This window comes from Piliocolobus tephrosceles, chromosome 17 (assembly GCF_002776525.5).
Source record: "Piliocolobus tephrosceles isolate RC106 chromosome 17, ASM277652v3, whole genome shotgun sequence".
Lineage (NCBI taxonomy): Eukaryota > Metazoa > Chordata > Mammalia > Primates > Cercopithecidae > Piliocolobus > Piliocolobus tephrosceles.
The window spans coordinates 49,801,884-49,815,599 of NC_045450.1; the positions used below are offsets into that span (position 1 = coordinate 49,801,884).

The 13,716-nt window shown below is 40.5% G+C and overlaps 1 protein-coding gene across 2 annotated transcripts in view; it reads right to left on the reverse strand.

Moving 5' to 3' along the window:
* The window catches only part of CDH11 (cadherin 11), a 177,337-nt gene that overhangs the window by 59,589 nt on the left and 104,032 nt on the right, over positions 1-13,716 (reverse strand). Inside the window, exon 3 of one of the 2 annotated variants that reach the window (XM_023210091.2) lies at positions 1,658-2,057. The exons of the other annotated variant lie outside the window; for it this stretch is intronic. Coding sequence (XP_023065859.1) covers positions 1,658-1,885 — 228 coding nt within the window. The 5' untranslated portion in view covers positions 1,886-2,057. The remainder of the gene's footprint in view (positions 1-1,657; positions 2,058-13,716) is intronic. 2 annotated transcript variants of the gene reach the window in all.

Below are 13,716 nucleotides of genomic sequence, written 5' to 3' on the forward strand. Positions count from 1 at the left end.
AGGAGCTATCTTAATCTAGTTTACATTTTGCCTAGCACAGCAGCTCCACATCATAGAATTTCAGTTCTTATGTATCTAAAGATCGTTTTGTTTTCTGTTTCTTCTTTTTTTTTTGAGATGGAGGCCTTTGTCTCACAATAATAATTTAAATTTAAATAATAAAAATACTTTAACAAAAAATATGAAAATTGCATTAGTAATGAATAATACTATTAATATTGTTCATATTAACTGGCACTGTTAATAATTATCTCATTTATGTATTTATTTTTTATTTATTTTTTGAGACAGAGTCTTACTCTGTCTCCCAGGCTGGAGTGCAGTGGCACATCTCGGCTTACTGCAACCACTCCCTCCCAGGTTCAAGCGATTCCCCTGCCTCAGCCTCTGGAGTAGTTGGGATTACAGGCACTTGCCACCATGCCTGGCTAATATTTGTATTGTTAGCAGAGACGGGGTTTCACCATACTGGGCAGGCTGATCTAGAACTCCTGACATCCAATGATTCACCTGCCTCAGCCTCCCGGAGTGCTGGGATTACAGGTGTGAGCCACTGCGCTGGCCACACATATCTTTTTGTAGTTTTAATGTCACTATCATCTGAAAGATAACTGTATATTTTACCACAAATGCTAGTGGGTAGGTAATTTTCCAAACTCTCTTGAATTTGTATTTTGGACTCTCTTTCTATACTTGCACTTTTCTGTTAAGGGACACACAGAGACCACAGAGCCTAGAATGGGAAGTCATCTCACTGGGTTTTACCATGCCTGTAGAAACAGGGATAAAACCACATCCATCCTTCTGATACATATTCATTCATCTCTTCAAAGCTGGATCTAGCACCAGGACATAAATACACAAGGATGACACTGCCCCTGACACAAAGTAGCTTGAGGTCTAGTCAAGTAAACAGATTAATAAGCAGACACATCAAATACACAAAGGAAAGCTATGATAAAGGGTCCAAAGGAGGAGCATTCAGGTTGGGATTAGGGTGTGGTCAGGGAAATGCCTTCAGCTGGAAAATGGTTAAACCAATTATGGCTATGTCTGTTTAATGGGCTATTAAGCAGTCATTCAAAATGGAGTTTGAGCCTAGCATAGTGACTCAGGCCTGCAATCCCAACACTTTGGGAGGCTGATGAGGGAGGATCATTTAGGTCAGGGGTTTGAAGTCAACCTGGACAACATAGCAAGACCCTTTCTCTACAAAAAATAAAATAAAATACAAATTAGCCAAGCATGGTGGCATGAGCCTGTAGTCCCAGCTACTCAGGAAGCTAAAGCAGGAGGATCCTTTGAGCCCAGGAGTTTGAGATTACAGTGAGCTATGATCACACTACTGCATGCCAGTCTGGGCAACAGAGAGAGACCCCATATTTAAATAATATGATAAATGAGTTTTATGATATAACTCCATAAAACTAAATGGAAAAACCTAAGAAGTATTCTCAACATGGATAAGTCTATTGATTTTTTTAAAAGTCTGGAATAACATATTATGTTATTCCAATATTTGGGTGGTTTTACTGGCTGTTCAGGCCATTGGTGTTTTCTCTTTTAGATGCCTGTGGGTCTTTTGTTTCTTTCTGGCCACAGACGATTATTCCAATGGTGGGATGGAGAGCTCAGGATTAAGGGAAGGCAGCCTTACCCTGCCCACAAGCACGGGGTCAGGCCCGGTGTACTCCTCTATCACGAAGAACTGGTTCCAGACCCAGCCACGCTTGGAGCGCTGTAGCACCTGCCCCTCCTTGCCCTTCTCGTGGTGCCCATGGAAGGAGGGCCGCAGGTGGCCCCGCCGCTCTGGGGCAAAGGCCTGACTGTGGCACAGCATGCCCAGGCACACCAGGGCGGCTTGTAAACAGTAGTTCTCCTTCATTTTTGGTTAAGTGGTAGGCACAGGAGAATGCAGCTGTCACCCCTTCCACCAACCGTGCGGTGGTCTTGCCAAGGGTGGCCTCCCAGACGTGTCACGCAGACCTCTCTTGGGATGGAACGTCTCTGCTGGCTGAGCTCATCACGTCAGGGCTGCCCACGTCCCCAGTCAGCTTCTGCAAGCAGAGAGAGGTTGGATTAGCTGCAGGCCGAATCCCCATTTCGTTTCCATTCCATTCAGTAAGCCTTCAGGACTGGGCATCAGTTTTATCACGTGGGAACTACAGGCTTTGGGGAAGCTCACCGACTGCTTTGAGCTCAGCTTGCTCATTTATGAAGTGAGGATAAGAGTGTACCCACTACAAAGCTGCCACTGGGATTCAATGAGTAATGCATATAAGTCTCTTAGCACAATGCCTGGTACTAGTAAGCACTCCATATTTATCTGTTATTATAATTGATCAAAACTGTGCTTATATATGGTTTTTTAATAAGAAAACAGGGAATTAAAGGAGTCCAGATGAGGAACATATAATCCACACTGGGGTTCAGTTCAGGGAGAGGATGGATGGCTGGACTCAATCCTTTAGTGAGAATTGCTGTAATAAGAAAGGAAAGTGTGGGATTCTGTGCAGAAGGAACGTCACATCCAAAAGCACAGTGTGTTCCAAGACGTTCAGCATGCCTGGAGGTAGTAATGAAGAAGGCGGGCAGGCAATGGATCCTGTTAGAGAAGGGATGTAGGGGAAGATCCCAAGAAACCATTGATGGCTACTGAAATATTTATAGGAGAAATAATGGGTCACGGTCTCTTTGGTAAATCAGTTAAGGGTATAGTGTCAATTCAAGGAGGAAGATTTGCTTTTGTCTGGCAAAGATCCATCCACGAAGCCAAAGATCCTACCTTGCTTAGCCTGGAAGTCTCAGAAAGGATATTTTACAAGCTTTCACTAACTAGGAGAAGGAAAATAAAACAAAACAGTATGTCCTACTAACCAGTCCAAGGTCATGTTCCCAGCCCAGCCATGACTGACCTACTCAACACCAGTGAGGATAAGCCAGTAATGCCTTTCACCTTTCTACACTCCTCACAGGTTTCTGACCCACAGTCACTCCTGTCCCCTCTCCAGCACTCTGGTTCTCATTGGCAGTCCTTAACTTCTGTCTTGGGTTCTGGACTTCTTCATCGGACTTTCTCATGCTGAAAACTTAATTCTTCTCTAAGGAATTCTCCTTGCTTGTTCTCCTCTCTTAGAACCATACATTTATTTTCTGGAGAATCACCTTCTCTCTCTGGAGTGCCACTCAGACTCCAGAAAGAGAATCAGATGAGTTCACCACCAATGTGAGGGAACCTGAGATAGTTCTTTTTCAGGAGGATGACACATTGATATTGAAGATAACATTCTGTTTCAGCATCTGGGTCTAAATGAAACTGAAAAACTTATTGGGCATTGTAGGAATCACTGTCATCACCTAATTTTTTTGCTATCTTCTTTGGGTGAAATGGTTCAGGGAAAAAAGGGAGCAAGAAGGAAAGAGCATGGATCTTGGCATAGTGGAAGGTACATAGACTTAGAGGTCAGCTGCAGATCGATCAGAATACCACTTCCATATTTTACAATCTGGGTTACTTTGGGCATGCCAATCAATCACTCTGAACCTCAATGTTTTCATGTGAACAATGAGGATGACAAGAATTGTTGCACCCATACAGGCCTGAACACAGAGTTGGGAACTGGGCATGTACTAGGCTCCTTCTTCTTTTCCCAGAGTGTCACAATACAGGGGAAGATCTCAAGAAACCACTGATGGTTACAGAAATATTTACAGGAGAAATAATGGGTCAAGGTCTGATATGGTTTGGCTGTGTCCCCACCCAAATCTCATCTTGAATTTAACATGTGTTGTGGGAGAGACCCAGTGGGAGGCAACTGAATCATGATTGCAGGTCTTTGCCATGCTGTTCTGATGATATTGAATAAGTCTCAGGAGATCTGACAGGTTTATAAAGGGAAGTTTCCCTGCACAAGCTCTCTCTTTGCCTGCTGCCATCCGTGTAAGATGTGACTTGCTCCTCCTTGCCTTCCACCATAATTGTGAGGCTTCCTCAGCCACATGGAACTGTAAGGGTACCCATGACTTGAACATGGAGATGCCCCAAAGAGGGTGATGAGGTGCTTTCTCCAAGATGGGAATTGAGAACAAATGAGTTAGTTGGGATACCATAGCCATCTGACCTCAGCAACCTAGAAAATAAAAGAACTGGTGAAATTATAATTTGTAGATACAGATCCATTCCATTTTGATGACCTTTGACTATACCAGCTCAAGCCTTTCTGTTTCCTTTGTAATATGGCAAAGTGGTATCTGGGAGGCCACAGATGTGCAGTTAATGCCTGGTGACTGTCACTTTTCTCAATAACATTCTGGGATGGTATTATGTTAGTCTTTATTCAAGGAATAGGGGAGTTGAAATCTTTAATATTTGTTGTAAACAGACACTTTGGGATATGTAAAAGTCTACGTGGGAGAGAGAGAAAGATGGAAAAGGCAGTGTCATCATTTAGCAACTTCTTCCTTACATTCAGGAACTTTAATAATACATCAGATGCTGTTTCTAGAAAGCCAAACTGACTGTTTGGAAAGAGCACAAAGAAGGCCCCAGGAGGGGTTAGATGCTAAAATGAGGCAACATGAAACAACAGAAAGATTTCTGGGCAGAAGTCATGAAACTCAAGATTTGGTGGAGAATCTGGCACTAATTTGCCATGGAACATCATTGATTCTACTCTCAGAGGCTCTGTCTCACTCTGTAAAATGAAGCCTGTGTAAAATTTTCTTCAAATGGCTTCATATTCACAATTAAGAGTTTCAGTGAACTAGTGAGGGGCATTTCTTCTGATTCATACAGTGTCTTCTTACTAGACTGTAAACTTCTGAATGGATGGGATTATATCTTATTCACATTTATATGTCTGGCACCTGAGCACAAAGCAGGCCATCAATAAAATTTTAATATATGATTTGAATCTCAAATTTCAACTCCAAACTTGACATCGACTCTGTGAAAACTCAAGAAGAAGAAAGAAAAAGGAAACAGCATATGGTGAGGCAAGATCCCTGCCCATCTTGCACCATGCCAAGTATTAAATGCTCATTCACATAGTGATAAATTATTCTTGCATATAAGCTGTGAAATGTATTAGAAAGAAAGGGTTTAATTAAAGTTGATATTTCTTCACCTCTTTCTTCTGGCTGCCATTTTGCTGTAAAGCACAATTATTTCTAACACTAGAAGTGTTGAAACAAGATGACAACTTTTTTTCTTGTATAAAAAAATGTCTAGCTTAATACTAATGAATTTAAGAGTTTCCACATGATTAATAAACAATAACATTCAATCTGTTAAAAAGATTAAATTATCTCTTTTCTTTTTTTTGGAAAGAATACTGAATCAACTTGCTTTTATGAGCAATGGCCCGTCATTTTAAATGCTTATATGACTATATGTAATACAAAAAGTTATTTTTATGGTTAATTTTAGGTACATATAAGATTGATTTTAAGACATAATTTTTTAAAAAATATTCACTTTCAGAATGAAAATTTATGTAGCAAGTTCTTTTCCTTAGCTACTGTTCTAAAGGCTTTACAAATAGTAACTCATCTATTAATTTCTATAACAACCTTATGAATAGGAGCCATGAATATTCTTCTTTTAAAGGATGAGGAAACTGAGTCCCAGACACATTAAACAACTTATACACACTTACACTTGTAGTAAATAGCAGACCTGAGATTTGAACCCATGGCGTCAGGCCCTAGAATCCATGTTCTTAACCAGTGAACAACCACAACTCTTGTCATTTGTTTGAGTTTGAAGTTCATAAGGAAATTATATGGATGTTGTGATAAAAAGCAGTAACCTAGAAGCCAGCTAAATGTGGGAAGTAAATTACCATTGGAGCTCAGTGTATACTAACAACAGGACTAGAATGAAAATACTAATAATAGTTAAAATTTGCCAGGTGTTATCCGCCTAACATTCTTGGACATGTTTTCCATGAGTTGAGTCATCAAATCATAAAAACCCTAAAAAGTAGCATTATTGCTATTCCCATTTTACAGGCAAGCAGTCTGAGGCACATCAAAATTACGTAATTTGTTCAAGGTTACAGAGCCAGCAAGTGAAGGAGCTGGGATTGAACTCTGAATGTTTGGTTCAAGGACTTGTATTCCTACCCTCTACAATTTTACCTAAGAGAACGCTGCAGTTCGAATTTAGGCACACTAATACAAATAGACACAATAGCCTTAAAATGATGATAATTTAAATTTTGGTAGCATGGATAAGTAGGCTATAATTAAAAAAAATTATCCAAACCAAAAAGAAGGAAAAATTATTTTATATCAATAACCAAAGTGAAGATGAACAAGAGGTAATTACATCAGTCCATCAATAACCATCAATAACGTAGTATAACCAGGTCCTTAAACAACATATGATACAAAATTTGATCTTTGGTTTTTATTTTAAATACCTGTTTCAGAATTTCAGAATTTCTAAATGTGTACGTTAGAAAAGGTGTATTCAGAGTGGTTTTTGTTTTTTGTTTTGTTCCGGTTTATGAAATGTTTCTAGAATTGAGAGAACTGATTGATGTATTCAGTAGCAGGGACTTAGTAGGAATCTCCCATGAAAATTAATAGGAGGCTGCCCTCCTAAGGAGACCTTGATGTTGGTAATAATTAGGGAAATATATCAATGTTCTAATTGGTTTTAATGAAGACCCCCAAGGTAGTTCTTAAACAATCCATTAAAACACTTTTTAGCAGTATGCCAGTATGCCTAAGCATTGGGATTCTACTAAAACATATAGGAGGACTTTATTTTATGATGGGAGCATATTTCTTGGAGGGAAAAATAAATGTTGTTGAAAGTCACAGCAGTAATAACATGACAGGAAAATAGATGTGCAAAGCCACCAGCTCGAAAGGGAAGGCTCACCCCTCTATCTTGAGAGCAGATAGCCCATCACAAGCTACCGCGCCTTGAGCATAAAACTCTCTTGCTGTGCCTGCTTTTGTCTCCGTAAAAGAAAATGACATAAACGGGTGTTTAAGTATATTTGGACTCCTGCTGGAAATTGTTATTGGGTGGAGAATGCAAGACAAAAGCGCTTAGCAGAAAGCAAGCAGATTTGGTTTTTCAGCTGTGCCCTCCCCACAGAGCTGGAAGGATCAGCTGGGCTGACCTGTTTTTTCATTTCCAGGTAGCTAATTTACAGTTAGAGACAGGTTATTATTACATTAAGAATATTACCAAGGCCCACACCAGAGCTCAAAACCCCATTCTGTATCTGCAAAGTCCCCTTGTTGGTGAGCTCAGGGGCTCTGGTATCCCTTTCAACAAACACAGCTTTGTAACCAATCCAATTCTATTATGCAAATTAATTCAAGCATATTTTATTACCCGTTCAGATCTCATCACTCAGCACTGAGCTGGTCTCTCATTTCAAATCAAATCACAGGAATTATGCCACGTCTGTGGAAATCACAGAGAATAAGGGAGAAGAAGTATTACAAGAATTATTGAGTCACACTTCCCAGTAATTCTTCTCCCCTGATTTCTAGACTTGGAGCAAGGCATAAGCTTGGGGTAATCACTTCTTCTCAGGTGCAAAATACACAGCAGAGACTGCAAAAAGGTTATGGCATATGCTGCTCCAATTTCTAATACCAAATTCAAATGTTAAAGTAGGCAGCAAATAAGGCCCCTTATCAAAGACCCCAGCGCTCTGCAAAGGTGAGTGGAAATTTTAAAACTGCTTCAGTGGAGATCTGAGTCTCTGCTTCTGGAGAGATAGAGAATGACAGAAGTTCTGCTTTGAAAGTGGAAAGATCATTCACTACTTGTGGCAGGCAAAGCTGGGTTCAAATCCTGGTTCCAGCACTCATGATTTACATTATATTGTCATAAAAGTAGATACTATCCTTTGTCAGACGCTTGATTTTTCTAGTGCTGGACAGTATGCTCAGGGCTTGGTATACATTATTTTATTTCATTTTCACCACAACTGCATATATATAATATGTGATATATATATATCTGTGTGTGTGTGATATATATATTTGATATATATATATCACTCAGACTTTAGGAGGAAAGTCAGGCTCAGTGTCCTTATGTAACCCACCCAAGTACACCCTGAATCACTGACAATGTTGTAATTCAAATGCAAGTTTACAGGACTGCAGAAGCCAAGCTTGACTTTGGACTATTTTACCTGGCTATCAATGTCTGAAAATCCAGGTTTCCAGTCTTCAATACAAGAAGATTGCATGACCAACTCCAAGGGTCATCTCAGCTCCAAAAATTTTATTTGCTATATAACACAATGTTTGCTAGATGTGACTTCCACTAATTTTTTAAGTAAATACAATCAGATTTTATATTCTTAGGGTCTCATGGCCACAAAATATTGTAGGAATCCAATGTAACACCCCAGACCTAAAACTTGTATAGTCATTCAGTGATAATTTATCTATTTAAGTAACTAAATCATCTTCAAATGATAACATGATTAAGTGTAATATGTGCAATGAAGAACTTATTATTTGTACTCTACTCTGTCCTTAAGACAATCTTTTTCTTGGTGTAATATTTTCAAATGTTGATCATTAAGATGAATAACATATATCAACACATACAGGAAATAACTCTGTCTGCAGTGTCATCTCTAACTATGAATAAATACTCTATATGAATGTGTGGAAAGAGAAATAGATTTTATTTTCATTTGTTCTTTTGTATGAGCTAAGATACCTGAGGGAAGATTAGAGCAAAGCGGTATAATGTCATTTGTGGTATCAAAGGCCTATATGTAAACCTCCCTTTGTCTTCAAGCAGTAAATATGCATCAAGCTTTTTTTATTTGTCTGTTCCTTCACTTGGCAATAACTTTTCAATGGTTCTAGGCCTAGGTTGAACTCTGAGGGTACACAGGCATCAATGTACCTCCAGTATGTAGACTGTTCTCAAACAATGCTGAGACTATTGTCTAAGCAGATGAATGATGATATGATGTGTTCAGTACAGATAGGACTATGTACAAAAGCACAAAGGAATCCATGACTACACTTCTGCAGACAAATTTGTGAAGTATCGGTCCTGTATTTCAATACTTGCCTACTCAAACCTCTTGCAAGTAAACTCCCATATCCACAACTTCCAATGCCTGGAGCTTCCATTCCCACTTTGGGCCATGGCTCATTAAACCACACCCAGTTCAATGACAAGTAAATCTTAAACCAACCATTGATTGTTTCAGCCTAGTTCAAAACGATAAGATGGGTGAATCAGATTTCTTTGGGAACTTCACTGAAAGAAAACAGAACTTTCTGCAGTTAGTAAGGGAACTAAAATAGGAAGGTTACAAGGAACTTGAGAAATGAAGTAACTACCAAATGACATCTCATGACCAATGTTTCAATGAAATCAAGGCTTACAGCAAACCAGTTACAAATTAAAGAGAAACAAACATGACCTGTGTCTCTGAGTCATGTAAATAGCAGAACACACGGCATCTGAAGATCTTGGCAATTTAAAGACTCCCTCAGCAGCTGTCTTCATGGAGCCCACGCTACTGATCTGTTCCTGAATTTCTGTGAGATCACTTGTAATGCCCTTGAATGACAACAAGCTTCCTGTATGTAAACTCACTTGAGTGATTTCTTTTGTCATCAAAACAGCAAACATAGTAAACTACCATAATCAGAAGGAAAAAAGTTTGGTGATTCTGCTAGTCAAGACTAAAATAATGTAGCTGCATGAATCACTTGTTCAGATATAGACAATGCCTTCTCTGAATTTCTAAGACTGAGACAAGAAAAATAACTCTAGACCAAAGCCAAGATGCTAGTGATCTAGCCTAGGTTCTGCCATTGAACCACAGTGCAAACTTAGAAAAAATACTTTTCCCTGTGGGTTAACTATCTCCTTCTACAAAACAGGAGGTTGGAAATAGCCTGTAAAAGGTCTCCCATGCATATCTGCAGGGGCTTGTGAGTCTGGGCTGAGAGTAAGAGACTTTGCCTAGATGGAAGTTTTCATCTCATTTTGAAGGTCTAGGTCCCAGCTGGCAGGGCTGCTTTGTATACAACTTGAGGCCCCAGTGACCTAGAGCATCACAGCAATCATGCCTTCTGGGGCTAGACAATGCAGAACCCCTGCTATTGTGACAGGTCCTTAAATTCCAGTATTAGGAATCAAGACTTTACTGGATGAACAATGGGAATCCATTCAGAATTTCTAGTAATGGGGTGAGGGGAGCCAAGCTGTCACCGGTGTGCAGGAGAAATGGAGGTGAGGAGTGGCAGCTCTTACTAAACAGTTAAGAGGATGGGCTCAGGAGTCAGAAGGAGTTGGAAGGTTAGAGCTCAAGACTTAAACTAACTACACTAGAGGTGGAAATCAGCCTCTACAAGTCCCCACAGTGCCCTGTTAAAAATGGGAAAAGCCCGGCAGGGCGCAGTGGCTCATGCCTATAATCCCAGCACTTTGAAGGCAGATCACAAGGTCAGGAGTTTGAGACCAGACTGGCCAACATGGCGAAACCCAATCTCTACTGAAAAAAATACAAAAATTAGTCTGGCATGGTGGTGTGCACCTGTAATCCCAGCTACTTGGGAGGCTGAGGCAGAAGAATTGCTTGAACCTGGGAGGCAGAGGTTGCGGTTGGTCAAGATGGCACTCCTGCACTTCAGCCTGGGTGACAGAGCAAGACTCCATCTCAAAAAAAAAAGAGGAGGGGGGGAACTCTAGGACCAGTCTCACAGGGGGACAGCCAAGAGAAAAAGAGACACTGCGTGTACTTTGTACAGTACCTGTCATATGGTAATCATTCACAAAATGTAAAGTCTATGAAGGCGGGGACCTTTTCTTTGCTGCTTACTGCTGTAACACAGAACATGGCCTGGTCCACAGCAGGTGATTAAGAAGATGAGTTAAGAGTTTTGTTTATTCAACCAGAATGCATAAATACATATTGTAACCCCTGGATACCATGCACTAATCCAGTAAAGAATAAGCCTCATGAAGGGGCTCTAGGAGTCCACCGTCTATTAAGGAGAAAAAAGAAACCAATATTACAATAGAGATTGCTAAATGCAATAATAGGTATATGTGACGAGATGAGAAAAAGTAGACCAGTGTTGTTTAATGGAAACATAATGTCAGTCACATGTGTAATTTTAAATTTTCTAGAAGCCATATTTTTAAAAAGTTCAAAAAATCAGTGAACTTAATTTTTACAATGTATTTTATTTAACCCAGTATGCCCCAAATTGTATCATTTTAACATGGAATCAATATACACATTCTCAAGATGTTTTATATTTTTTTGTCTTAAGCCTTCAAAACCTAATGTACATTTTATATTTAAAGGAACTCTCTGTTGGGACTAGCCACATTGCAAGAGCTTACTGGCCACATGGGGCTACTGGCTACCATCTAGACAGCACAGGCACAGGGGATTCTTCAAGTTTCTTGAGAGAGGAGGGCATGTAGTCAAGGAAGACTTTCTGGAGGCATTGCAATAGTTCAGGTGAGAGGTAATATGGTTCTGAACCAGAAAAAATAAGGCTTGGGTTGAGAAAAAGGGGCTACTCTTGAAACCGTGCAGATGTAGATGGTTTTAGGAACCGAAAAGATTGAGGTTAGAGAATGAGGCAGAAGTGAGAGGAGAGTGAGAAGACAGTGGTGCTGTTCCTGGCCTCAACAGGAGAAGGGCTGTTTGAGGAATAAACAACATTTAGTTTAAAACCTTTCCTTTCTTTCTTTCTTTTCTTTCCTTCCTTCCTTCTTTCCTTCCCTTCCTCCCTCCCTTCCTTCCTTCCTTCTTTTGTGAGGCGGGGTCTCGCTCTGTCGCCCAGGCTGGAGTGCAGCGGCGCCATCTCGGTTCACTGCAAGCTCCGCCTCCCGGGTTCACGGTATTCCCCTGCCTCAGCCTCCACAGTAGCTGGGACTACAGGCGCCCGCCACCACGCCCAGCTAATTTTTTGTATTTTTAGTAGAGACGGGGTTTCACCGTGTTAGCCAGGATGGTCTCGATCTCTTGATCTCGTGATCCACCTGCCTCGGCCTCCCGAAGTGCTGGGATTACAGTCGTGAGCCACCACACCCGACCTCTCTCCTTTCTTTCCTTCTTTCCTCCTTCCTTCCTCCCTCCCTCCCTCCTTCCTTCCTTCCTTCCTTCCTTCCTTCCTTCCTTCCTTCCTTCCTTCCTTCTCTCTGTCTCTCTCTCTCTCTCTTTCCTTCTTTCTTTTTTGATGGAGTTTTGCTCTTTTTGGCCAGGCTGGAGTGCAACGGCAAATTTCAGCTCACCACAACCTCCACCCGTGGGTAGCTGGGATTACAGGCATGCGCCACCACGCCTGGCTCATTTTTTTTTTTTTTTTTTAAGTAGGGGGGGAGGGTTTCTCCATGTTGGGCAGGCTGGTCTCGAACTCTCAACCTCAGGTGATCCACCTGCCTCAGCCTCCCACAGTGCTGGGATTACAACAGTGAGCAACCACGCCTGGCCTAAAACATTTAAAGCTTTCAGAAACCAGCGGAAAAATGTGCAGGGGAAAAGTTCAGAGTAGAATTAGGTACTAATGTTCTTGCAAGAGTAGGTATTATCAATTCTACCATTTCTTTTCAAGTGTGGAGATTTTACTGCATTATTAAATTCTAGAATCTCAGAGTTGAATGACACTCTAGAGACTTTGAGCTATTAGTCCTTTATTTCAATAGACCAATGGGAAAACTGAGATACAATCATGATAACGAACTTATTCAAAATAAAATAAAGAGTGAAAAAAAAAAAAAAACCCAGAATCTCAACTCTTCACTTTATAGAGAAAAAGCAGAGAGGGCAGTGGAAGCATCAAGAGGAAAAAGATAATTTTTATAGCATCTACCTTGTCCTCTCTTCCCAAAACCTGATTTAACAACAGTCCCCTCCTTTTAAACTATTTCTATGGAAACAACCAGCCAGATTCTAGAAAGGGGAAAAATAAAGCATTCATAAGTAATGACCTGAGAGAGCTCTTTAAAGATTTGCAGTGGAGAACTGAACTAAGAATAACAATCTGCATATTCTCCCTGGAATCTAATGTCCTGCAGAGAACCACTCTCCATAGTCTGTTTTGCAAGGTATAAACAGTGAGAGGAGGAATTGTCCCAAGGTGGCCTTAATAACAGAAAAGGGCTTGATGTGGTCTTTCGAAATAGTTGCTAAAGCCAGGGAAGAGAGTGCCTTAAATCACCACTGCCAAGAGCCTTTAGAATTCTGAGAAACCCATCCTGTGCCCATAATCCACCAGGGTCCCCAGGTATCCATCCAGCTCAATCAGAGTATCTGGATGGATGCCACTGAACAGGAAGGAGGAATGCAGAAAGTCAAGCTGCTTCCGCTGATCAGAAACTTGACTTTCACCAGCATGTGGGTGGGCTGTTCTGAAGGACTTCTTTCTAATGTACCTCACCAAACTGCTCCATCACACTGAGATTAGACTAAACTCTGCCACATTTTTAAATGGCTTTTTTGTATCTCTATATATACCACAGAGTGTTCCCAACCCCCTTCATTTTAAGAAAGCAGACATCAACAGTAGCCTCATAATGATCTCATTGTTGCTTCAAATAATCCAATCTTTGAAGCCTATTTCTTTCTTTTCAGGTGTATTAGTGTCATTTATCAAAAGCAATGGGATTTTTTTTTTTTAAGTTAAGGATAAAAGAAAAGTAATGGGATACAGCAAACTAGTCAAGTGCTTAGTACAAACGCA